This window comes from Varroa jacobsoni, unplaced genomic scaffold (genome assembly GCF_002532875.2).
Source record: "Varroa jacobsoni isolate VJ856 unplaced genomic scaffold, vjacob_1.0 scaffold_1166, whole genome shotgun sequence".
Taxonomy (NCBI): Eukaryota; Metazoa; Arthropoda; class Arachnida; order Mesostigmata; family Varroidae; genus Varroa; species Varroa jacobsoni.
Genome location: NW_019214068.1, coordinates 252,342 through 279,014, shown reverse-complemented (window position 1 = coordinate 279,014; position 26,673 = coordinate 252,342). Strand labels below are relative to the sequence as shown.

The following is a 26,673-nucleotide window of genomic DNA, read 5'->3' as shown; positions in this document are numbered from 1 at the left end:
ACATACATATACAGATATATATAAATTAAATAGATACATGTTCCAATATTTCGCTTACCCGAGATCACGCGCTGCACTCTGTCAACCCAAATCTTCACTTCGGTCATCCCTTCGGCCCTTCTGGCCACGGAGGTGAGCTGTTGGGTCTGCTCCTACTTAATGAGTTCTCCTTAGAGAGCAATCGGTTCTTCACAACTTAGTATTCGTAGCAGGTGGCAAGTGACAAAATTTGTAACAATTATGTCACCAGAACAGCCGCCGCTGCTGCTTGCTTCGACAATCACTGTTGTGATACTTAGGAGCTGTATTTCATCAAACGAACATGTGTAGAGATGTAATGGGGTTGCGTGCTACACAAACCCCTTTGAATGGAAGGGGGTCGTCGGCCCGACTTTTGATGACAATAACACGTAGGCGCAGCAAGAGGGAGTGTACATGCGCTGGTCAGTAAGTTACTTGGTCAAGTGAGCCTTAAATGGTCCAAGGCTGACCCCCCTCGAGGTTGGTTTAATATCGTGTGCAAACGTCGACTGTAAGCTAGATAGCGAACAGCGATGTGGCTTGGCGACTAGGGCTAGCGGATACACATTATCCATGTGCAGACGACAAACCTCAAAATAGGCCCATGACAGCGCACCAACGAGATTGCACGACCTAGAAGGAAAAACGTATGCGCAAAATCGAGATTTTACGCAGCGAACAAACACAAAATAAAAAACGTGACGAAAAGTTAAAGAATAACAAACGTAAGTTACAATATACGTATGCTGAATCGAACAAAGAGAAAGATGTATAACGGAAAAGCAAAACGAAAAACTACTATGGAAAGACTATTTGTAATATATATATATAAGCTTTTATACAAGCTAAACATTAGTAAAACTAGAGAAAAGCTAAAAAAAAGTTCCAGAACATAATTGTTCAAAAAGACCTATATAACTGGTTATCTATATTTTATGTAACTTTGTCAAAACGAACTCTCTTACGACTTGTGCATGATGATCAGATAAGCAGATGAAGACGTAAAACTGTAGTCCCTCTATGCTTTTCGAAAACAGCGGCAGATTCAAACACACAAATTTTAGGTCAAGACATATCCGCCCTTATTCCGAATCTGGTTCAAGACATGTACGGAGGCAGAGTCCTATATAGACGCAGGCAGAATCCTCTATAGATGCATAGATAAATGCCCTTTGGAATTTTTCAGAGCATAGCAATTTATGGCGCTCATAAAACGAAGCCACTTATATAGGAAATTAGCAAAAGAACGAATGCATTCTACACTCCCATAACTTGCATAAAGATCATCCTTCAGATACCTATCCAGTACAAGGGAAATTGGTCCGACAAAGGGTCGTTGTCAACCGTCTACAAAATGCAAGTGTGCGACGATACGCTTGGATATAGAGGAGATTATTAAAAAAAAAAACAAGCTAGCATCCTAAGCCCGGTATAAACCGTGCTCCATAGACGTTTTCAGGTTCGCAGGAATTATCGCAAATCATTCACTGCTTACCTGCCATTCAATTGCCTTGCAAATACTATTTGTGCTTAAGAAGTGTTGGTCATAGTAATGCGTAAATTTACGCTGACTTCCGCATAATGATAAATTTACTAGCAGTTTATCTATTGGGTCGTTGTCAGTATCGTGTCTACACCCACTTTCCCTTCAGATCGCCACGCGCTTAGGTTGACCCTAATACTTAACTATACTTGTGCATATAATAGAATTCTAATTGTGTTCGAAACTAGAGCATCGTAGTAACGTATGCCTCTGGATCCGGTTCTCAATAGACGACAGCAGAATTTCTAAGTTCTTCTGCTGGTCGTACAGCTACGGCAATAAAAGAAGTTCTTCACGGGTTGGAAGGCGGCGATGTTGCCCCGGCAATGGAAGCGGAGCAACGGCCAACGCAGCCCCAACAGTACCGGACGTCAGTAGCTGCCGACAATGGCAGTTCCACTGGAGCCAACAGCATTTGCAGAAAAGCTTGAACGGTAGTGATCATAGTAATGAAAGTGGCGACAGCAGCGGTGACGAGATCACCCGTTAAATTCACTTATTCTATAGGACGGAAGTGAAGTCAGCGACGGCGAAGGCGCACGGAGATGACAGCTACCTCGAGGGTTTCGCGAGAGACAGGGTGAAACGTAGAGGTTCAGAGAATGAACGGTTAAAGTTACTTTTTAGTTTTACAGATGGGACATTTGCGGTACGGGATAATGGTCATTGTTCTGGTGCGTTAAAGTGGTTCGGATCGGTTAAAGTGGTAACGGATCGGTAGAAGCTACGCTAGCGTTAGTGGTTTATTCTAAACGAATAAGGGAAGATGTAATCATAACACTGGATAGAGAATGAGCAATAATGCGGAAGATTCGTGATTGCAATATTCAGGAAAGTCGATTGTCGTCTATAGGACTAGCGCAGTAAGCCCTACGACATAACATTCGTTGCAGCAATGAATGATTGGAATACCGGGGAATAGAATCGAGCGACAGTTATTACTGGCCATGTATCCATGTTACTATTGGCTACATCGTTTACCTTTTGCCCGACGACCGATTCAAAGTGCCCGTTTGTTCCTTAAAAAGCACTTTATGACAACAAGCCACCCCGTTTAATCACTCCTTTTTCGTCGTTGTTGCTATCAAGCAGCAGGAACACGAATGAATTAATACCAATGATGTTTTTCTTGATTAGCATCTTTTTTTCCTTTTTCACAGACTATCACCACTCACTTCAGTATAATTTATTTCTAGAGCCGGCCTTTCGCAGGTCGGACATGATGGTCCTCTAGAAAGCGCACAGATCGGCCAAGCCCCATTTACTGAAGCCTACCCCTACCTGAAAAAGGTGGCCTGTTTGGCAGATGGCAAACGATTAGACATCGAATAGAAACAACAGCTAGCATAAACATTAATAACGATACAAAGCTGAAAAACAATTGGGTCGGGTTCAACAGCATCTGGACCTAAACGTTTTCTTTCAGCCAACTTTAAGAAGAATCTTCGAGATGAACCAAATTTGACATACGCCATTGTCGGCGAACACGTTACTATTGCGATACGATCGTGAGAACGCTTTTACTGCGGTTGAATCTGCATCTCCTGAAGCTAAATGAAACCGCCATTGATCGGTACGAACATCGGCAACAGCAGGAGCACGAATGGTTCGGAGTGCTCTAAAGTCAGTTCACGATGGAGGCGCACCGCTTCCGCTATTTCAAATAAATTGAAATCATTAACGCGGAAGGGCTATGAGCGGCTGCTTCGGCGATGTTAACTATAGGCGATGAAACTGGACTACATGAACCCATCTATGCTTCTTTCTTTCTTTTGGCATTGGACATTATCGGAAACGTCAATCGAGATACATCTAAATGTCAGTTTACTGTTTTAAACGCACAGACAGATAAAATGCCATCCATACTTGTGTAAATGCGTCAGCGTGTCGCTTACGGTTGTCATGCTTGCTATATGTTTGTGATGACGCGCAAAATGGCGTTGCCGTAACATTATCGGCAAAACATCTATATGCCTGTCACGTAATTTTTTCGCGTTTAGAACATCGTCGCTCGTATAAGACTCCGACACTGTTGTCTCATGTCGTTGTGGCCGAAAGCTCCCTGTCGATTCTTGATATAACATAGTTATAATGCTGTTAACACAAAGATCACCGTTGCAATGACTCAATTTGCTACCATCCAGATAGCCACTGTTACTAATCGTCTGCTTAGTACCGGCGCCCTTTAGCCCCAAACTAGTTCAGATCATCATTTTTCCGCTCTACGTGGTCACGACATGTATTTGAGCGGCTGGGCCGAATAGAAAAGAGACCCATTTACGAACGACGCCAGTAACATATAACAGTTCGATCGACGGCGCTAATGAAACAGACGTGCCGAACGATCGAGCAAATCTTTGGTCCGAAATTGACCCTCACGAAATGCTTTACTTTTGCTTAGCAAATAATTTTCACCCGTGATCGCGTTATGTACATTTTTTTTAACCTTGGATAAAAATCTAATAGTCATAGTGATAATGATAGCTGTCTGTGGGAGTCTATGCTTCGGCACTGTTTCACTATAGCTTTTTTCTTTTCTTTTTGTTTTTTATTTTGTTGGTTCTCAATACCTTGCAGATCTTTGCGTCTCCGGAACGTATCCGCATGCCTTCGATTATGCGGTATTACAAAAAAGATTCGAGGTTATCAGTAATTTGTCTGGTGTCAACCTAAAATTTAGAAAGTGGAAGCCCCTATATCGATCCTATAGCTATCAATATGATTTACGGTTTTTATTTCAGAACGTTCCTTCTGCCATAGATACCCTCAGCTAAATTCTTCATTCGTATACATCGCCAGAAACCTAATTTTACCTGAAAAATAAAACGGAACATATATGTATATATATTAAAACGTACAACGTAAATATAATCCATAAATCTTATAGCAAATTAGTGAACTTTATCCAAAAATCTACAGCCTGCTGGGTGAGTCTACGTTATTATAAAGCATTGTCAAGCAAGCTGGACAAACTCATGCTACTCTAAAAATAATTATATTTATCACGCCACATAATGAAAACTCCGCTCTCGTTACCGGAAAGACGAAACACCTTACCACCTTTACTACCAATATTAAAGTTGTTATTACTACTATTATTAGTGTTCCTAATAATAATACTAGTAGTAGTAGTAGTACTTTCTAGTGTCTGTTGCACAAGTTCCCGTCACCTTGTTTGGTTATCCGTCTAGAGGACAAACCTGCAAGCCCACGTAGGAAAATTCGCTGGTTTTCCCGCCCGAGCCATTAGTCGATCGGTACGGAAGGCTTTTACTTCACTTTTATTGAAGAGAAAAGGATAGGACCAGTAGCAACAGATTCGTTACACCCTCTTCTAGTCCAACCCAAAATCTACACCTCTATACCCCATAGAAAGAAGATGGAGAAGTTGGAAAGTTTCTGCTAGTGGCCGGCGTGGCCCCAGCAAGTCAGCGTCTATAGACTCATAAACGTGCACCCCTCCATCGATAAACCAGCAGGACTTTACGGTGCCACTGCTTTTGCCACCGCTGGTGCCACGGCAGCCTTCAAGAGTCCGCCACTTTGAATCGCATTCACACGTTGTTTAGTGGCTAGCCTAGGTTAGGCTGGGCGGAGCTGTGGGCCATTCAGTACAGTTTCATCGGCCTTACCCTCAACTCCACCCGACTACCTGGACGCGCGGTGGCAGTAAATTTAGCTGTGAGACGGTAGCCGTATCGCTACCGCAGATAGCTTTGCGTTAGCGAGGATGCAAAAACTGTGACGATGGAGGCGGTCTTTGCGGGAGCCACGGCAGCGATGTGTAGGCGAATGGCCCTAGCAGTTAAGCGAACTATCGAAGTGGGCGGTAAGTGAAGTCGTCAGGCGGCAAGAAGACGAGAAGCGAGTGGCGTGCGGAAGAACGGATGTAATTGTGAGATGGACTGCCCCGTCCGGGGCAGTCTCAAGCATGAGTAAACATTTCCTTCTGCTCATTTTACTATGTACGACAGCTATGTGCTTGTTAAACAGTTTGGTCGGTTTCGCGCAAGTCAGAGGCGCGCGCAATTGTTTGACTACGGGTAAACTCACGGAGACAGACATGCTGTGGTTCGGATTTTAAAGGAGGGTTTGGCCAACCCTTCACTTAGGCAGTATCGTGAATGACCAGCCAAAGGTTTTTGAAAGCCGTGGAGAAATGTGTTCGTTTGCCAGCAGTAGTAGCGAGGAGTTAAGGCGAGACGCTTTGCGCGTTTTCCTCCCGTGTCCCACCTCAACGGGGGCAATGATTTGCTTGCAGCGCACAACTAACATTGACTTGACCAACATTGCTTTGTTGGTCGGCTATCATTTTGACGTCAGGGAACCGGCATCGGGACAGAGATAGCAAGAAGTAGAAACACACTCTCTGCGATAAGCCCGTTTACCGACACAGTGCCCTGGTCCTGTCTAGCGCGAATACTAGTGTGAAACTCCCTATACATGATGGAAAGTAATCTCGTAAATACATGACGCATTGGTACAGCGGTAAAAAGAGAACGAAGACGAATATTTCTTTTTTTTAATCGTAAAATTACAGTCATGATAGCTTGTGTTTCTTCCTGCTTTTTTCTTAGTTTTATTGTCTACTGCGGTCGATCAGTTAATTTACCATATTTTCAATGAAGCCTATCGTTACACACAAAATAAAAGGACTTGAACGGGCCATTACGGTATCATCTACTGGATCTTGGCAACAAGGCTGGGCGAATAGGTAAATTGTATATATAAACACTTTCCTTAGATTGACTTCACATCACAAGTAATAATTCATCCCATCTAGAAACAGCAACGCTGGCCCAGCTGAGAGCCAGGCCAACCTCGAGGCCTAGTCGTGAGGCGAACTGATGCATCGTGCACAACCAATGGGAAAATTTGCGACCGTTGTCAAGACATCCGTAGTCCAGCGAAAAGTGTCGGCCTTTTTCTACGACAGTCATTATCGTAAGCGGAACTGTTCTACTATAGCAGTCGATCTACCCACCGCCCTAATTGGTAATTGCAATAGTTCCATCGGCCGACATTGATGGCCACGTTGCACTATGCGCATTCCACTCAGTCAGACGCGCGTTTGCCGAACTTTGACATCATCAATCCTACTCCGTTTCGGCCGCCGCTCACCTGTTTGGTCTCCGGAAATTCCCGAAATAGTTGCAACAGTTGGCTGTTATGGAGCAGCCACAAAAAGGAAAGGAAAAGAACGCTTCATTGTGAAAATGAAATCAATTGCGTGCGGGCACCGCGTGACAGGCTTGCGTCGATGGCGCTTGGAGCTCGATAAGCTTGCATTGTGCTACAAAACCGACCCATAGCAGGTCAACCAAAGAACCGCAAATTAGCTACCCATCCCCGGGGCTCCGGGTGCGGTGGCAAATTTTCCACTCGACTTAACTGACGCCCAGCGCCCAAAGCGCACGTGTGCGCCGCTCCGTATAAAATCATATTGACATAAAAGTGTTAAAATGACTGTTGACCCTTCTTTTACTAAAGGAAACTTGGCGCACTTCCTAGTTATGGCCATTAATAGCGACAATGATAGCTTGTCATCTCACAGCGACGACTTACACCTAATGTAAGGCTTTTCTAAAATGTCGTTTTGTAAGTGGGCGAACAAAAAGGTCGCATTTGAATTTTTGTGCAATTGCAGTCATATGGAGCATATGGAGGCGAAAGTGTGCGGCTTGGCATTGAGTAACTGCGTGAGAAGCTTTTGGTGGCTATGATCACTGATAAACTATTCGAATTTGATTGTTCTGTTTAATTAAAAACGCAGAAGAGGAAAATGAAAAACGAAGGTAGTGGAATACGTATGAGGCTCTTCTGGAACTATAATTCAGCACATCTTCCGTAAGTGTTTCATTAGTCCTTTCAAGTTCCACTTAAGGAAAGCAAATCACCAAACTCTACGAAAAGTTGACAAGCTTTATTTTGCACCGACCCACACATTATATCGTTTCTAATTATAAACAGAGTATTCTCTTAAACACAATAAAAGGTTTCCTCCTGACCACCCACTGTAAATCCAGTAGCGGATAAAGATTCTTGCACTCAGTCCGCCTTAACACACAGCTGGACGTAAGTCTTGGCTGACGGTAAGGTTCTATGTACCATAAATGGTATGGACGAGGGTACGTGACTAACTACGAAAAATCTGGCTAAGGATAAATCTGCAAGAATATTTTGGCGTGTGAACAGCGGTGTCAACTTGGCGCAGCAGCCGAATGTTGGAGGGAAGCTTCGGTGAGTCTGAAGCTCATCCTCTAACCTGTCGCTGTTATTAGGTATCATTAGCGAACCTGAGAGTCGAATCACTGGTTTGCACGACCTAGCGACTGAACGATTTATCCCTGTAAAACGAGTAGAATTTATGTTAGTTTTGTTTGCGGTCCTAGCCAACGTACGCTGCCTACTGGCTGGTATCCAGACCCGGACCGGAGCTCGAGGCGGTATCAAGTAACTTTCGTTTTTGATATGGACCCACCTTACATATATCTGTACGTGTTTTCACCATTATTTAACATAAGTATTTTAGTAAATTTTATATTTTAAATATATAACGCTATTTTACAATGATGTGACATTTTTCGAGATGTAATTGCTTTAGAACTTGCAGGCTCTTTACTCGCATATCATTATTCGGCCTTTGAGCAGACAAGTTCTAGGAGACCACAAGAAGTGAACAAAAATCGAGTGATTGGCGAATACGAGCTTAATCTTAGAACTGTAACGGTGGAGCCGACTGGTCGTATGGACCCTGAATTCGGTTAAGGTCCCGCTACTAGGAGCACTGCAAACCGTTGGATGAAAAAATTTCGGATAGAAAATTTTGAGTTCGCAAATAAATCTTACGAAAGGCGTCCTGTAGAGTAGATAACAGATAGTTGAGAGCTCTAACGAACGCCGATCCATCTCGAAGAGCGCAAATGTCAGTACGTGGGAAGAACAGCTTACATATTTACTTCGATTAAATGAATAAGGTGAATAGATTAGACAAAAGTTCGAGTCATTGACGAACATGAGCTCAATATTCGTTAAATCCACAAGAATGACATTATTTGAGTGGAAATTAAAACCAGAGACGTACGATGCTTGCAGCCATTTGCCTTCACATGACCACAATGACCGATCCTTACGTCTTATTACGAAAAACTGATCCTTTATGGTAACTGCTGCCAGTTACATCAATGGCTAGACACAACTTAACCGACAAGAGATTGCCCTAAAACGGCCTTAAAAAGTTTTCAGTTTGATGCTCCAGAACGTTGTCCACTTCTTTCTATCCTGATTCCTCGATCGTAGTTGAAGTGTGCTGTTAACAATTGGAGAAGATGATGAAAAAAACTCTACAAAGTATCCAGTATCTAAAGCAAACATAATCCACTACTGTTTTACGACAGCACTAGACCTCACACCGCACGAATTACAATGGTAAAAATACAAAAGTTGCAGCTGGAAACTCTATCATTTACTATTTAAAGCCTTCAGACATTGCTCCTATCGATTATCAATTTAAAAAATCTCGACAAGCCACATAAAAATTGTTCAGATCTCAACATGATGTCTAAGTTGCCCATTGGAACTTTATGGGTCCTCGAATCGCAGATTTCCACAGCAGCGGAATAAATAAGTTAGGATTTAGGCCATGGGTAATAAATTGCATGCTTTGATTGAAAATTAAGTCTGCGCAAAAAGGTCGAAAACAGGGTGTTCACTATGTCACATATGTTTTGCGTAGCTCGTAGTACTGTAGAAAAAATCATTAACGGTGGCCAATCAGATTAAGCCAATTGCCTCGACTTTTTTCCCCGTTATTTTTTACTTTTTTGCTGTCGACTGGGGAAACACTGAGCCGTTTCGAAGCAGAAAAACTAAATGCATGTCGTTTGTAAAACAACGAAAAAACTTCTCGGTTCAGTGCAGTTATCAAGGAGATGCAACAAACAGAAGTTCGCTTTTTTTTTTTTTTTAACAAAAATCGATCTAAACACTATTTTCAGATGCAGATAGGTACCTCCTAACGCTAAAATCGCTGATCCAGATCGGCTTCTGCAAATGTTTGCAAGGGATGTATAGCAATAAGTTCCTGTAATTTAACATTAAAATAATTATGCGAAAAGGAAAAAATTGGATTTCCTATTCTGCTCTGCTGTGCTATCCTGCAAAAGCACGCCGCTGACCTGAGACTTAGCTAGCATAGCAAATGTTTGCAACGTAAACGTTTCCAGAGAACATTAAAGAAAACTTAACCAAAGATCTCAAGACGCCAAAGTCCTTGTGACTGGAGCACATCATGGAAGTTAGCACAATGAAGTCAATGCCGACTGGCGTGCCATCTCGCGTTCCTGTTGTCTAAATCATATTGCTCCGAGATCGGATACACAAACCAGTGGTACCATTCATAAGGTTCGATCACACGAAGAAGTGAGTGTTCAGTCTTAAAGCCACTAAAAAACGTCTACTAGGTAGCGCGATGTATTTTAACTGAGGCATGGCCCATTTACACTGTTTTTGCTGTTTATGCTAAGTTTCATCTAGCTGGAAAGACGTGGAGATCACAAGAGCTCTGACTCGATAAGGCCATTCCATTAGTCAAATGGTCTACGACCCGCAGCTTATTAGGCCACTTTTGGGGCACATAAGCTTAGAGGACTGTATCTGCTCTCGAGCAAGCAAGAAGGAAGGTGGGGAGCGAATGAGCCTTCCACAGCCTAAGCCCATTGACGACAGACTGCTTAATCTACTTCTGGCCTGAGGTACTTTGTTGACAATACCAATCGAAGTAAATTAGCTCTCTACATGTGTCTGTCTGCTTGCACATACAATTGTACCTTACTACATAAACATCAGAATCGATCCAGCAAATAATTAGCATCATCCAAATGAATATAGTAATCTTGCTCAGTGAGAATCTGCAAGTTTGGTATATGCCTCGATAAATCATAATAAATACTGAGAAAACAACGTTTCAATTCTGTCCGTCGTAAATTTTCTTAAGACGGACTATTTATCTGGTGCCAACATTTGCTTCTCGTAGTGCAGCGGTACAGTGATTATGCTGTCCACATTGTAAGGGCATCAAAAACAGACCACGAATTGTCTATATGAATTTAAACGTTCGCTCCGAGAGGGCTTTCATTCAAGAGCAAATTTTGTCGACGAGATTTTTTTGTTTGGCAACGATTTTGTTGGTCTAAGGCTGACTGTTTTTTCCGAATTACTGATCGCATTGCCGATCACATCAAAACAGCCGAATCCTCCATATAACTCCGAACTAATGCTTCGTAAGGCTTGGAATCGTCTTATATTGAGCAGGATCTACGCGTACGTGCATCAGTCTACAGTATACGTATCTTAGCAATCGTTCAACGGCACGTCCGAACTCAATTGCGGAACTTCTTAAAACCGCGACTTCCATGAATTTATATTGAAAGCGACTTGCTCGTTTGGTTCAAGGGAAAGAAAACCAACAGAAATTTACAAAGAAATATATCTTAATTTTTATACACCTTCCATTACGATTTGGGAGAATGTTCTACTATCTCAAGGTGATCGTATTGGAAAACACAGCCCATGCGTTTCACGAAATATTGAATAAAGCTACGCTGTAGTACTGTAATCAGCTAGCAATTTTACGAGTAATAGATAGACAAATCGCTATAACGTTAGTTCGTTGCAATTCTAGTATGCGTAGCATTTAATACATTTAATACCCAAATGTTCTTTGACTGCTATATTTACATATAAATTACCACACACTTTATGCATATACATGCTCAATATATGTTCTGATTTATTTTAAAAGCAAAAAAAGAATATACTACATAATTTCAGTAGTGGCTTCTCTTCGGTGGCAGTAAACGCTCCGCCCTCCGCTTGGTATAATTTCGAAAAACGCGTCATTTTTCGAAACATTGACATTGGCATGCAATGACAGTAAAATGATGAGCTATCGTTAATTTGATACTATCCGCTTTATTCCATGGGCAACAATCTAACGTCACATTCGAGTTCTCCAGCTGAATAATCTCACCCTACACAGAGAGCACTGTTTAAATCCAAAGCTCACAAAGTGGCTCTGGGTCTCACAACAGCTGTTAAGCTAACTACGGAGGTAAATGGTCTCCCCATCTATTTCGAGATGGGGCAAACAAACCAGCCGCTTGCCCAAACACAAACTGAAGTGTCATCGCATAAATGAGAGCCGCATTACATTATAATGTCGTCCGATTATACGTGTTGGTAGCCCAGCGACCACTGACATCACGTTGCGCACCTGCTGTGGCCCGTTAAAAAACCTGACACTCATCACGCCTTCCGCTGCGCTTTACCACTTTTCTTTATTTTCTAACTCGGCGCCACTACAATATCTACTACATCGCCATTCGTTAAAACTAATCATTGTAACAATATCTACTAATAAGTATTCGTTTGCGTCAGTTGTGGTGCTATCGCAGCGACGGAAGCGACTCCAATTTTGCAGGAATATCCAGGCGCCGAGATGGTGCCCACACGTGATCGCTTGATCTCAGCCTCTTTCTTGTTCTCTCCATTTACCCTTTCATCCAATAACCGCATAATGACGCCATTGACCGATTAGTAGGTATCGTGTGTTCCTCACATGCTCGCGGGTAGTAATACAATCGAAGACTGACTTTTGCTTTCATTCGCCCTTTTGTTGTCCTTTTTGTCTCTCGTCTACGGCTGTTTAGAGCCGCGAGCTTTCTTAGAACTTGGGGCACAGAATTCCTCGCACTGCCATCATTGTCGTCGTCCTCGTCATCGGCGTTTGGTATCAACCCTCAATGCTGTTGGACAACTAAGTGCCTTCCCACTTTTCTCGCTAGTTCTTAAACGGTTGGGGAAAAACAAGGCGACCATGAAAGCAACGAGTAGCAGCAGTTGAAGTGAAGAGCCACCCATAACGTTTGGACGAGCAGAAGTTCCCGATTTCTCCCTAAGTAAATGGTCGGAAACTGAAAGAGTGACTTTGTTGAGAATGATTTAAAGACTTGTTTCGCTACGCTGCCTCAGTTGACTGTCGTTAACGGTAATTATGCGCGTTCAGAAGGCGAGTGGCGCCAGGGTAGTAACTCGAGCTAAGAACTGCTCCCAACCTCAAGAAATTTAATATTACGGTTGATTTTGGTTACAATCAAATTAAAAGACAACGATGGCTGCTGACTAGGATTGGACGGATATTGTCCATCGCCGCTTGATTTAGATTTTATTATTTGCTTTTGTACCTTGGTCGTTTATAGAATAATGTGTAACTGTGGACCCTATCGCTTTATCACGCCATTCTACGCGATTTCGTGTCGCATATTCTGCAACGATCCCGATCCCCCTATATCCAACTAAATAATTTTTACTCACTCCATGCGCTTGAGCTTAAATAGTAATAATAATAAGGCCTTTCCACTCGTATGTCTGCCAGCAGTTGCTTACAGATTCCATTCTTGCCTTCCAAAACTAAATTCATTAATATAAAAACACTGTATTAACCACTTCCGAAACGTTGGAAATATATTTCGTAAACGGGCAAGGCTCCCAGCGCTGGCCCACTGACAAAGCAGCTCATATTGATGTACTCAAATTTTAAGTTGAATTCTCAAAAGGAGCGCGACGTAGCTCAGCTAGTAAGGTGGGCAGGCTTCTCTACATTCTATGAGGTGTCCCCCGGTTGTCCGAAATCGGGAAAGAAGTCTCACTTCTAAATGGTCTCTTGAATAAAAAAATTTCCTTAAATTAAGAACCTTGAAGGACCTACTTCCTCTCTCTTGTTCTGTCTTGCCTTTTGTCCTCAACCCCATCCTAGTTAAAAGGTAGGCGATTTATTTCTAGCGTTTCGGCTATAAACGATCGTTCGGCTGCCAGAGAACTTGCCGTTCAATCTAGATTACTCCTCTTAAGCAGCTTCATAATGAATAAAAGATAAAAGTTAACAGTAAGTATTAACGTGGGTCAGCGGTAAGCATAACAATACAAACGCACGGCAAAGAAAAAAAAGGGATCATATACTAAATGAGTACAAGAGGCGCTACACGTTGGCCTAACTTCCAAGCATTCGCTCATATTCAGACACCTATTTTACATTAACATTCCTCAAAGTAGAATAACAAATACGATGTGTCTCAAGCTAAGATCGAGTTATTCTATTGATCTTAGAGATCATTGGATTACATATATATATATAATTCAATTATCTCTGATATATATGTATATATAGCGAAAAAAAATGACGCTAATGGCATTGTTTTTAGGCAGACTCGACCTTTTTGGTCCTATAAAGAGTCCGTCTATTTGCGATGTAACGACGACAAAGACCCATTGATTGTGAAATTTCAATAAAGCTTGCGGTTACCGAAACTGTGTGGGGTGTTTTCCTAATTGCTTCTATTTTTTCCGTCAAAAATTAGGCATTTTCGTTTGCCTATTATGCTCTATTGTTGCTATGGACGTAATGTCTCTAATAAAAGAAGCACGCACAGAGCGAAGCCTGCGTGTTTCCCCTTCGTACATTTCTGTTTAAACCCTGAGAGTTTACGCAGAAATGCAGTCTGTTATTCAAACCCCAACCATCATGTGTAGGCTGGAAGCACTCAGAAGCCACAACGGCACTTACATAATGACACGTCTGCGTATCCCGCCTAAAGCCATTAAGCCCAAAAATTGTCCCATTAGATAACTACGATCATATTAAATATTCATAAGTCGCTTTGACTTTTTCCCTATAAAAGTATTCGCGTCTTGCAACTATCCCTTAAGTGCATCTATACAGATCTACCACCATGAAAGCAAACTAGAGTAATAAATTATTCCTGCTTTACCACTTTCGCCCGGGCGTGGGGTTGCAATGAAATTGCTTAGTTAATACAGCTGATCTGTCGAGCGGCGCACACATTTCGTGTCCCCGCCTCGTAACTACCTATATATATATATATATATATATATATATATATATATATATATATATTGTAATGTTGCGCCTGTACGCTTAAAAACAATAACTCGTTTCGGCCGAATTCAATTTCAACATTGGCCCTTTGTTTGTGGAGAATTGTATGCGCTACTTCAAGCTCGGCATTCTGTGAGCAGCAGTCCCTTTGCGAAAGAAACTTGGGTCGCGGGTAATGGTCATGTTGAAGGAGCGAAAGAACGAGCGTCGGTCAGTCAAGTAGAGCTAACGTTTCAAATCCGTGCGGAACACCGAATACGCTATAGATATGGATTTGGATGAGTAATTCGGACGCATATCCCCTTTTGATGTGATAAAAACTACCTGTCAGCATCGTCACCATCGTGTGTTTACCATTATCACGGGCAACTTGCAATATCATGCCGTTTTTGCCCATCTTCTCATCCGTTCTATTGCTCACTATCAAGGATTTGTAGGATAACTGTGCCGAATACGTGAATGGGCTAGGACAGGCGAAAAGCCTGGCTAAAGTTCGCGTTCGAGCCAGGTCTCAGACAGAACTTATGAACCTGTTTTTTATTTTAGAAAAGGCCGAACTTAACCGATGCGATGCGTCTGAGAAACCCGGCTTCCTTTCTTCTAACTATGAAAACAAACGAAAAAATAGGAACTCTATCCAGGAAGTGCGCTTTAATCTATTAGTGTGTACCTTACTACGCGACTGTAGACCTGAAGAACAGTGACTAAGCTAACGTGCCGTATGCTCGTACTCTTTAGCAGATTCTCTAAACGAGACATACATAAGAAACGACGTGTTGAGAAGAAGGACGACAAGACAAAAACTTTTCACGTATTGGCATTACAGATTCTGTGTATTTAGATTTATTATTGAACGCGACTCATCCGAATGTATCTGCTTTAGGACTGTATGATTAGATTCGTATGTTTAGTTGTATATAAGCGAAGTCCAAGTAATGGTTGAATGTAATCAAACAATTATGAATTGTTCTAACGAACTGGGTCTACAATGTTATTCAATAAAAAAAATAAATAAATATTAGAGTCGACCTCGATGCAAGGAGTCGAAAGGTTCTTTTGGAGAGAATTTTCAGGCTTTGTTCTTTAAGATTAATCTTTAATAGTACGAATCTTGTTGGTCGAACCAGAGAACTTTTCTGGATAGTCGACTGGACAGTATGAGGCAAGCAGCTGTTGAAGGTGACCGGTGTGTCATTCGTCGCTATCTTAGAACAAATACTCGTCATTTATCATGTTGCGTTGGCGCTTGTTTTAAAAGCTATTATCAATGCATATGACTAGGCTAATAACATGCTTGAGATAACATCACAATACCAACACGTGATGCAAATGTGATTAGGAGTCACTTAAATGGCAATCAAGCAGACTTCGCTTTGGCAGCCAATGAAAATTAGCTCGCTCTCACGGATCAGTAGCGTCCCAGGCGCAATGACGAAATGGAAACAACGCGGGCAGAATCGGCAGTTCCAACGATAACAACACCAACAGCAATGATAACAGAAACAACTGCGGGAAAGCAGCTATATTCTGTCGTTACGATGGTATTTCAGTCAATTTTTCTCCCTTACTCTGCCTACCTCGGCCCCCCTACCCTCAGAATTCACCAAGTTTCCGACCCTTTCATTTTTTTTCCGTAGTAGAAATTTCCCGTACAATCAGTAACCGCGGGACCAGACCAACGCGTCTTTTTTCCTTTTTTTTTTTCATTTACATTTTCTTGAGCTGCTTCTTCATCAATCCCTTCGTTTATCTTCACAGGTGTAGCCACCCCCCGATCTCTTCAATCTTCTTAACCACCTCAAGATCCCCAAAGACAAGTAAACGAACCGACAACGCTATGTTCTGCTAGTAATAGGAACATTTTTCTCTCTGTTTTCTTTCTCTTCTTCCCCATGCGCCCCTCTGCTATTTTTCCAGTTCCTTGGATTTCGTTTTTGTCGTTTTTTTCATCATATACTGCTCCGGCCATATATCCCATTTCGGTCACCAGCGCTTCATCGCTAGCTACCCTCTTCAGCTTTTTTTCGCTACTTTTTTTCATCCAGAACCACCGTCAGCTCCTGCCCACTGCAGCTTCACTCCTTTATTCCTTCCCGCCGCCAGGGCCCTTTTCCTCTCTGTTTTTCCTTTGCATTCCACTGCCTTGATTTTCTCGCTTTGAAAAGCTGCCTAAGTAAAGCTCCAGCAGAGTAATGGTGCTCTGACAAAGGTTGCTTGCGGCAGCCACGACTGGAACTCCTTTATCTTTGTCTCTCATTTTCTGCTGTTCTGCCATTCGATGCCCGTTTATTCGCTAAATCGCTGCTAGTTATCAGCAGTAATACTGGCAGATTCGCAAGTTGGATTTGTTTATTGCGGTGACATCAACTTCTTTGTTGCTTCTGCTGTTGGAGAAATTCGGTATTCTCAAGCGGACCCGGTACACAGGAGCTGACCCCTCCCTCCAAAATAAAAAAGAAAAATGGCTTTGCGATAGAAAAAGATGAACTTGTTCTTTTTTTGTCTCAGATCTCAGACGAATAAGTGGATTAATCAAGTCGGTGTTTTTCTTGCGCTTTTAGTTTATAGACACCTATGTGCATTTGCATCGTACCTTGCGAAGTCATAGTAACCTATGCGGGTGTGACGCGGATCTTCCGAACCAGGGCGACTAAAATTGGTCTCTGTCGCTTACAGTACACTTACGGCACGCTCACGCAAGGATCCCAATACAAATAGAGAATGCGCATAATATGTCAATACCAATGAGTAAATAGAGTGCCAATACATCTATGGGGCATCACAACAAAGGCCGACGAAAATCAGCGTTAATTTTTCATCTCTCGGACTTTTTGCTCTTCTCCGTACTAATTAATTACAATTCATTTCCTCATCTTTGCTGATCGTAGTTCAAACAATATCAATGCAAATGAATAACATAATATTAAAAAATGAAAGCGAACATAAATTATCTTCTATGTTGACAAGAGATATACCCCCTGACGTATTACACTACTGGCATCAAGTGCCGATAGTTAAATGCTAGCTTATCTATGACGTAGTATAGCCAAATCTTGGTCACAAGCACATCTAGGGAAGTAAAAGGGTTCGAGCTGTCAAGCCATAAAGGTTTCGATTATTTGTGCAATACAACTCTGTTATATAACCCACTTGTGCGATAAACTACTAGTTTCTAATTTTTGAGTATTAGATTTGTCATCATTTTGTGTGAAATCTCTTTTTCTTCAGCGTTTACTGTCTACTGCCTTTTACTCCTGGCATTGCTTTAGTTCGGAATTGTTTTAGATGGCTAATTCTTTCGAGCACAGAAGAAAGCAATTTAGGACCAGTTTCAAACCACTCAGTTGGTAATAATGATACCACTGCACCACCACAGGGAGTAGCTACTTTAAAGTACCTGTCATTACCTAACTGCAACTGTCAATATGCAGAAGTTTCTACGTGGTCCAATAGAACCCCAAAGCGACTTCTCAAGACCTGGCCGTCGGTCGTGTCCCAACCAACCCAGGGTCCTGGGGTTCTAGAGTAGTTTTCAGCGCCTGCCAAGGCTGATGTTGCTTGCATTAATGCTGTTTCGTTGCCTTCCGTAGTAGTGTCTTGCGTAGCACTTCTCCAACATTTTTCTCGTACGCACTTGGGCCCTTCTGGCGTCTCCCCTGCGTAAACCTTTAGAATAATTTGACGCGATAAGCAGAGCGCCTTCGTTATGTGGCCTCTGTAAGCGCTTAGGGATAATCTTACGGCTACTCATTAACCTCTTTCTCATCGAGGAGCCGTAAGACCTTGCAACTGTAGGCCCATTGGCACACGGCCTGCGGCTAAAGGTCCGCTCAAACTATCCTATCGAGCGTGTTTCCTCACAGTCGTCCGTATGCATTACGAAATGGATGAATGGGTCTCTGGCGCCACAGCGGAATCATTGATTTCTGAGAGAGAAGTAATAGCAGCGAAAACGTTTGCAGAAGTATGCGACAAAGATGCTGTAGAAACAGCAGTAGCATCAGCATCAACAAAGTTAAAATGGGTAGTCGAACGAAAAACGATACACAGAAAACAGATAACGAAAAAATGTTTGGGGGCGGCATGTGCCCGCAAAGTGAGGCACCGATATCGCACCGGCCACGAAGATAAGCGATGGCGCTGTTAAAACGAATAATAAGGGTGGGCAGTCGACAGAGGGGCTCTCAAACAACTGGTAGCGTCAAGCACAGCCGCCAAGCAAAATCAGTGACTGACAATGATCGCAATTTGAGCAACGGCGATTTATGAGAGGAATCTTAGCAAAACAGTTAACACCTTCTCCACGACCACTATTACGACCGCTTGGGGCAAACAAGAAATAAGTGGCACTTTTGCTCCGTGACTTCTTTTTCTGTTTCTCATATAAGACCGAAGGCCTAACGGTGCATTACTACGGGACAGCACCACGTTAACTGCAGATCGGATTACTGAAACATAGACTATTAGCTTGGCTAAGTCGGTCTGTGTAAACGGCGGCAAACACACACCAACAACGGCTATGAAGCCGTAAAATCCGTGAAGCCATCCGATCAACAATGATTTATTAACATGTAAGCTGCTTCAGCTAAAGGGGCGTACTGGAATGATGATGACATAGAATAAAAATGGTCGAGATATTGTCCGGGTCAATCTTGACAACCCTCCACAGACTCTAAGCGTTTTACAAAATTACGGATACGTTGATGTCACGTATTAATTTTTGCAAAAAAGAATCACGGCTTAATAATAAAAATAATCGACGTTGACTACTGCGATATTTAGAGCAATTTTTGGCCGAGGAATATGAACGTCTGTATAATTAAAAGGTCGAAAGCACATCTTTTGAAGTTAGCCTTACAAGTTATGTCAAAGCGTGTGAATTGCATTACGGAAAACATAAAATTCCATAGTAACAATACTATAATCTGAACATATAATTTGTAACAATAATCATTATTATTGCTATTATTGTTACCGGCAATACCTTTGCTTGGACCTTCGCAAAAATATATGGCTGTAATTAATTCGGTTGTCATAATGGATGGATATCGATTAGTTAACCTATTTGCAAACATCACCTGCCCGATTCATTTCCATTACCGAGTCAGTTTTATTGATAGATAATACACACATATGCTCCCAGCTGTACACCGGCAACTCTTTCACTTTGCTAGTTCTGTTCTCTACAAAGGCGTCTCCACGTATAAAGTACCCTTTAAGCTCTTTTTCATAGAAGCAGACACAGACCAACAAGTACCCAGTCGACAACAATTACCCTGGGAAGGCTCACTATTTGCCCATAGTCAGTGACCGCTTTTGCTTCACAACAGCGGGACATAAGAACGATGAACATGGACAGGTTTTTACAGAGGAACTGTTTACGCCATATCAAGGATCTGAGGTTTTCTACAGGCTGATAGCTTAGAATCATAATATCGCTCTAGTCATGCCGAATGCGCGTGCTGTAATATCCTTTGGATCCTCTGGCCATCCGCTGTTAACACTGCCTTGATTTCTTAACTCCATTGCCATGACAAGCTCAGTGAGCTTAATAGAACCAAGTAGACTAAATAGTTGTATTACAATGGACGTTTAGGACATTACCAGTATCGCCTTGTTGATAGTGAAGAAGGTAACGAGCGCAATTTAAGTTTTCGTTATTATATGATTGAAAACAATAATGTGATTTGATAAAGAGACATGACCTTAGTAGTAATAGATACTATGTATGAGAAATCTGGGATTGATAATCACTTCTGTAGATCGTTTGGAGCTGGGTCGCACTCTTGTAAATGTTTAAATGCTGAAATGAAAATGAAAAAAATGTCTAAAAAATGCTGTCGGTTTTGGCCAATTAAGAAATAGCGCGCTATATTTGCTAAAAAGGACGAAAATAAAATAGGTAAATAATCCAAGCTTCAAGTGACTATGAACTGGACACTGAGGGTAACGAACTAATATTTTTCTGGCAAAACAATTGTAGTAAACTTATTATAGTAAGAGTGACACTTCTATTTACTTCTCATACATTGCAACTGGTTACAGATGATCTGATGTGATTTATCAAAAGTCTTTGCTTTTTTTTTTTTATATAACAACACATGAATAGTGTTAACAGCAGATATCAAAATCGCACGTCTGTTGCTTAATCTCAACATATCAATACGTATATTTGCCCATTATACATATTTTGCATCACGGTCCCTGGGGAGTGATCTGTCATAGAGAATCTATCGTTATTCCACAAGACTCTGCTTACAATGTTTTTTGACTCTGTTGTACCCATCTGTTTATTATATCAACACTGTGCATACTCTAGCTCTCTCTCTCTCTCTCTCTCTCCTATATATTTTCTTATCTTTCTTCTCATACCTTATATATAATTAGAATCCTCAGAGTAGTACCAGCAACTATTTTATTAACAGCCGTAAACGGTTTATCCTGAAATACGAGACCCTTCGTCTAACTGAAAGGACTTCATCTGTAGCATTTCATAGCACGTAGCCGTAGCCGTGATGTGTATGCGTGCATGTGCGCATGCAAACACGTCTGCACGTGATGTATTGTTGTATTTACGGCGTGATAATATCACGAGATGGTTTGGCGAAGCATTTATATCGCTGGAACTATCAAGGTAGACGTTCGAGGTTTCCTCAACCACTTGGCTGGCCTTGAACAAAGCGAAATACTATTACCACTCCAAGACGCAACTTTCTTCGCCCACAATTGTGATTATTATTATTATTATTATTATTATGGTGAATTACAGCGAATTGGATGCCGAACTACAGCTAAGAAAAATGGCGACGTTGTACACTAACGGCGAATGTATCTACTAACCCTCATTGTATTTGACCTAGCATACTAGAGGGTCGGGATTTACTCCCTAATTAGATCCGATACTGTCAATAGCACTTTAACGTTATGCGGCATTTTCGATCGATCATCATAAATAAAAGAAAATGCCTATTATCAATACGTTGTTCATTTAACATTCTACTACAAATGGATATTTAGACTTATGTAAAAAACAAAAAAAAAAGCTGCTGCATTAAACCCACTCCAAGCATCTTCAGTATGCCCCTAATAACGATGCATGTTCGCGTGTGTGTGAACTTCCTTATGTTCAGGATCCCCTAAAGTGAACTCTTAGCCTTTATTTTTGAAATGTTTGGTTGGAGCGGCTATAAAAGATTCTGATTCCTCAATGAACGTTCCTAGAGGGCAGTGGCGCTTGTGCCTCTTCGGGTAGGCCTCTACGGCCATTTCTCCATCATACAACATAAACACACCTGGGTCCAAACACTGCATATCGACAGTTGAGAATTGTTTGCAAAGAATTAATAGCAGCCGTTAACGATCAGAAAAGCTGAAAAGAACCACTGAAATTCCTGTTCTGCTAATAACTTGAAGAAAGTCGGTTTGGAGGGAAATAAAAGTGCACAAGAGGGTTTGCTTTCCTTGTGCGTTTTCGATCTCAATCCTTCTCAGGCTGCTATCTCTGTGGGGACTCGCGTCAGACCCATTTATAGGAATAGCTTGCAAGGTGAGAATGAAAAATAACATGCAGTTTCACTTATTAGCCGATACAGTATCCTGCTTAGAAGAAGGATTATTGTGGACCTCCGTTTAGCTGCTACCACTGAGTCTCTCAGTGAATGGTAACCCTTTCACGGGAGACATTGGCCCTTAGGATCGAATTATCCAATTTTTCTGTGATTTCGATCTCGTGGTCCACTAATCTATGCAAGTAGCCACGTAAAGCGTAAGCGTCCCATTTCGCTTATTCTCAAAGCTGAAAAAACAAAGCGAGGATCACAGACCCCTTGGAAAAATAAAGTTTAATTATAATAGAAAACGAATATATTTTCTCCTAAATCAGCAAACTTAATCTGTGTTAAATACGTAACCTTGTAAGAAAACCTATAGATATTATCGCCACGACATGCACTGGAATGAAGACCTCAGCTAAAGGCTCAACAAAGTGGAGGATTCACATTTTGCTTGTGAACTAGCCTTTTTTGAGTAACCCAATGTGTTAATAACTCCAACAATCTAATCAAATTTTACCTATTTTGATCTGCATTACCGTCAGACTAGTAGAAACTTGGTTTCCTCTAGACTCTACGGTGGAGCTCATGCACGACAAAGCGAATACGTCATATGTGTTTAGCTGGTTCATCCTTTTCCACTTACTGTTTGTCGTAGCACCCTAAGCAAAAAATCTCCAGCAACCTTCGCGAGTTTTCGCTATTAGTCTTTAAGGTTCGTCCTGAAAAATTCCGTTTCTGAGCGCTCAAAACGACGACATATATCTTCGGCTAGGAGATATGAGGCGAATCGGTTAGGAGATATGCGAGGCGAACTCGGGTACACGAAATTACTATGTGTAGTTTTTGAAGAAGAAAGCTTTGACACCAATCATTTGTTTGAGGTTCTCCACAGTAATATCTACCCGAACGATGTGGATCCCACATATTGCAGTAGGGGGTATCTTAAAGACGAATAAGTTGAAAGCGATTGTGAGGAATAAGCGATGAGACTGTTTGATCGTCCATGCGGCCAATACTGACTTTTTGTACCTTTCGGTGAAGTGCGCAATGGAACTTCCACCGCAGGGAAAAGTACCCTCGAATACAGAAACTGGTTTACATAAGCAGAAAGCGATATGGTGAAACACAAAACGTCAATGCCTGCTGTCCTACCTTCCCTTCCAAACTTCATTGCCACCGTCTTAATCAAATTTACGGCCAGCTTCAAATCTGTGACTGCCCGGGGAGGGGAGGGGGGCAGGTCTGTTACACATAGAACGTGCTTGATTCGTATGTTCCTAGGTTATCTGTACACAAGGTTTCTACTTATTTTCCCGGTCCTTTCATTTGATCATACAGGCTCTTCAGGAAGGTGGATAATAAGAGTTGGCTTAGGTTCTTGCCCCGACCTAGATCAGTTGAAAAGTGCATCTGTGAATAACAATAATATCAAAACAGTAAAATTCGGCGTAAGACGCTTCATCCAACGTATGATTTTACTAAATTATTATATCCACAAAACGTGGTTTGGCTATGAAGCGAACACCTTTGGCTCATTTGATTTAATTTTAATTTAGCAACACTAACAAGGACTCTATAACACCTATATATAGTTTCACTAAAGGTTAGGAATAATGCTTACTTATTGTGCTATTAACCTATCGTTTGTTACTGTCCATAGTGAGGAACCAAGAAAAATCGACGATGTGCTTCTACTACTTAATCTATTATATATTACCCATGATTCGTTTAGTAGAGCCATTACGCTTCTAACATTAAACGAGCTCTCCCAGACGGTGGAGGAACCTTGCTCTATATCCACTCACCACAGCCATTTCACGCACCTCGAGCCACCGTTACTTACCTATTGTAGTTTCTTTCTCTATTCCTGCGTCTGGCGGTACGCTGCAGCTGCATATGACTTTCTGTTGACGTGTTAAGCATAAACAAGTTTCGCAATGACTGGCCATCTACACAATATCAACGGCAGTAGCCACGGGGGCTGCAGCAAGGTTAAATTACACACTTATAGCAATCACTCAGCAGTTCCGCGCCTCAGAACCCCACAACCGTTTTGCCCCAGACGGAAAACAGTTCTTAAGACAATTCGTGAGAAAGAAAGAGGCCACGGAGAGAAAAGTAGATTCGAGTTCCGCAGCAACTGCCATCATTGGCATTATTGTATAACACACAAATAATCATTGTGCATCAGCACAATTATTGCTAAAATATTGCTCATCAACCCTGGAGCCATAAACAACTACGTGGGAGCTATGAGAATTTTTGATATTGTTTTACCTGACTAACAATTTGATATCACCATGTCGTCATGGGCAGATTGTAATGAGCTTACAAACAAAAAGTCGGTAAAAAAAGAACTAAAGAATAGGACCTATGTACGTATGTTGTTTGTGCTTGCTGCGCAACACGCAATATACAATATAGAATCATAGCTATCGATTTACTTCGGTAACTGGTGAGATGAACACAGTAGGAATATGCGTAATGTGTTTATTTTATGAGATCATTAGATCTTATCGTGTAATGATGCTTGTATTGTAAACAACGATTATACATATAATAGTTATTTTTAGAGAAGAATCATCTGGAGATGTATTCTACTACATTTGTTACTAGATGCTACTAACCTAGCTACAACTATCGAATATGAAAAATTTATAATTTTTCTCAATGACTGTTCAATATTTTCTATAGAAGTAAAATTCCAAACATTTGCAATATGGTCAGCAGGTATTTAGCTCGATAATGTTCCGACCATACGACACCATATGAAATTGGAAATATGGCGTCATTTCAGTCATAGACAAATCATCGTCGACCGATATCGTTAAGTAATGCAGTTAGAGGATACTGTCATCGTTAATAACAAGGTAGATCCAAAGGCCTGTTCACTCGAGTATGGCATTTCTCAACTACCGACTTTCAGTTTAATTCAAATCCGCATATCATTACCAGTAGATACTAATAACGCATTATTATTATTATTAATAGATTGCTATCGGCGTTCTTCCTCAGATTAAGGCTCGAGTTCATGTTCTTATACGAGCTACCCGTGATCTGGTAATCATTTGGATGACTGCTGTCACCTGTTATGCTTGTATGCTGGTAATGAGTGGTTTTCTCGGCTCTACCCCACTGCCCGCTACCTGCGCACACAAGCCCCTTTCGTTCTTTGTAGAACCGGCAGCCACAAGTGTGCTGTTTCCAACTTAACACTAATAAGGTTGTCACTCAGGCAAACTACGCCGTCGCATTTGTACGCAGAAATTGTGTACCACAACTTACCTAAAGGTATCCTTAATTTAGGGCTAATACCACCAGATACTATGGGCTTAGCTCAGTAATACGATATGCCTGACGGATCTGTATACGCTGGCATGATATTGACCACAGACAGAATTGGCGCTGGTTCCTCGTACGACTGCTTCAATCGCTATTTATTACAATAAAGCATGACCGTGATTAATTTTCCTGTGTCGCTTGATTTTCTTCCGGAGTTTACCGATTTGTCCGTTGTTTTCTGCGTTTCCATCCGTGCGTTTGTTCGTCTCAATACCGATGCCAATGATAAAAGCTGCAAGGCGCTGACTCTATCTCTAACTTGACTTCCCTGTCTAACTGGCCGATCCGATCAGCGACTGCCCGGCCAGCCTGAGGAAACGAATGACGGGTGACGATGGTCCGACGATCTGACGCCCTGATCCATCACGGTCGAGCCGCCAACAACAAAGAGCCACCGCTTCCACCAACAATAACAACAAGGAAATTCCGATAGGAGTATAACAGCGGTGGCTTGGGCCATAGTGGAGCCAACGCTGCTAGCGGCCACTATTTTTATGGCAGACTGCCATATCGTCTATTACTAATGTTGGCATTAAATCCAACGGTAGCTACGGCCAATGCGGTGAATACTGTGGTTTGCGCCGACAAGGTGTGCTGCACTGCCAAGATGGGGCACACAGTTGCTGCTGCGGTGCTGTGACATCGGTCCTTCATCAAACATCACACAGCCAACAGTTACCATTTCTCGGCTTTTTGCAGGTACCGATCCATTCTCAGCGTCGGGATTCATCGGAGGCTACAACGATGAGTGCTGGTCGCCCGCTTCGTTTGTCGGTATGAGTGCTGCTGACGGAGCGTCTCCATCCTTCTGTCCATTTGTCTGCCTGTTTGACCGACAGACCGACAGTGAAACGCCAGGTGCACCAAACATCAGCAGCAGCAATCACTAGCGACGTGAACGGTGCAGGCCGCGGTAGAACGATAGCTCATCTCGGCGTGTCGGTCCACCATGACACCAACCGCGTACCTTATGCTTCGTTTGCTACTGCAGTTATTACAATACTATAGCTAGCTTTGCTGTGTCTGCATCTGCTGTTATTGTTGTCGTTATTGTTGCATAGAGTCCCCTGGATGGGCCTCCACCCCTGGAGCACTACCCCGTCTCACCCCCTATCTGGTCCACGCTAATTCAGTAGTTGAAATGGTGGCGGCAAAATTCTCATCGGGTTGAACCGATGCGCAGAGACAGCGCACCTCACTTCGCCGCTTCACCAGTACCAGCAGTAACGACAGAAAGAACGGGAGTGACTCGCTTTATT

At 42.1% G+C, this 26,673-nt stretch overlaps 1 protein-coding gene across 1 annotated transcript in view; it reads right to left on the bottom strand.

Annotated features, from left to right (window-relative positions):
• Positions 1 to 26,673, bottom strand: part of LOC111267271 (uncharacterized) — a gene marked incomplete in the record, with an annotated part of 94,873 nt that overhangs the window by 66,977 nt on the left and 1,223 nt on the right. The window contains 1 exon segment of the mRNA XM_086971243.1: positions 59 to 4,377. Within this exon segment, the coding sequence (XP_086827369.1) occupies positions 59 to 107 (49 nt within the window).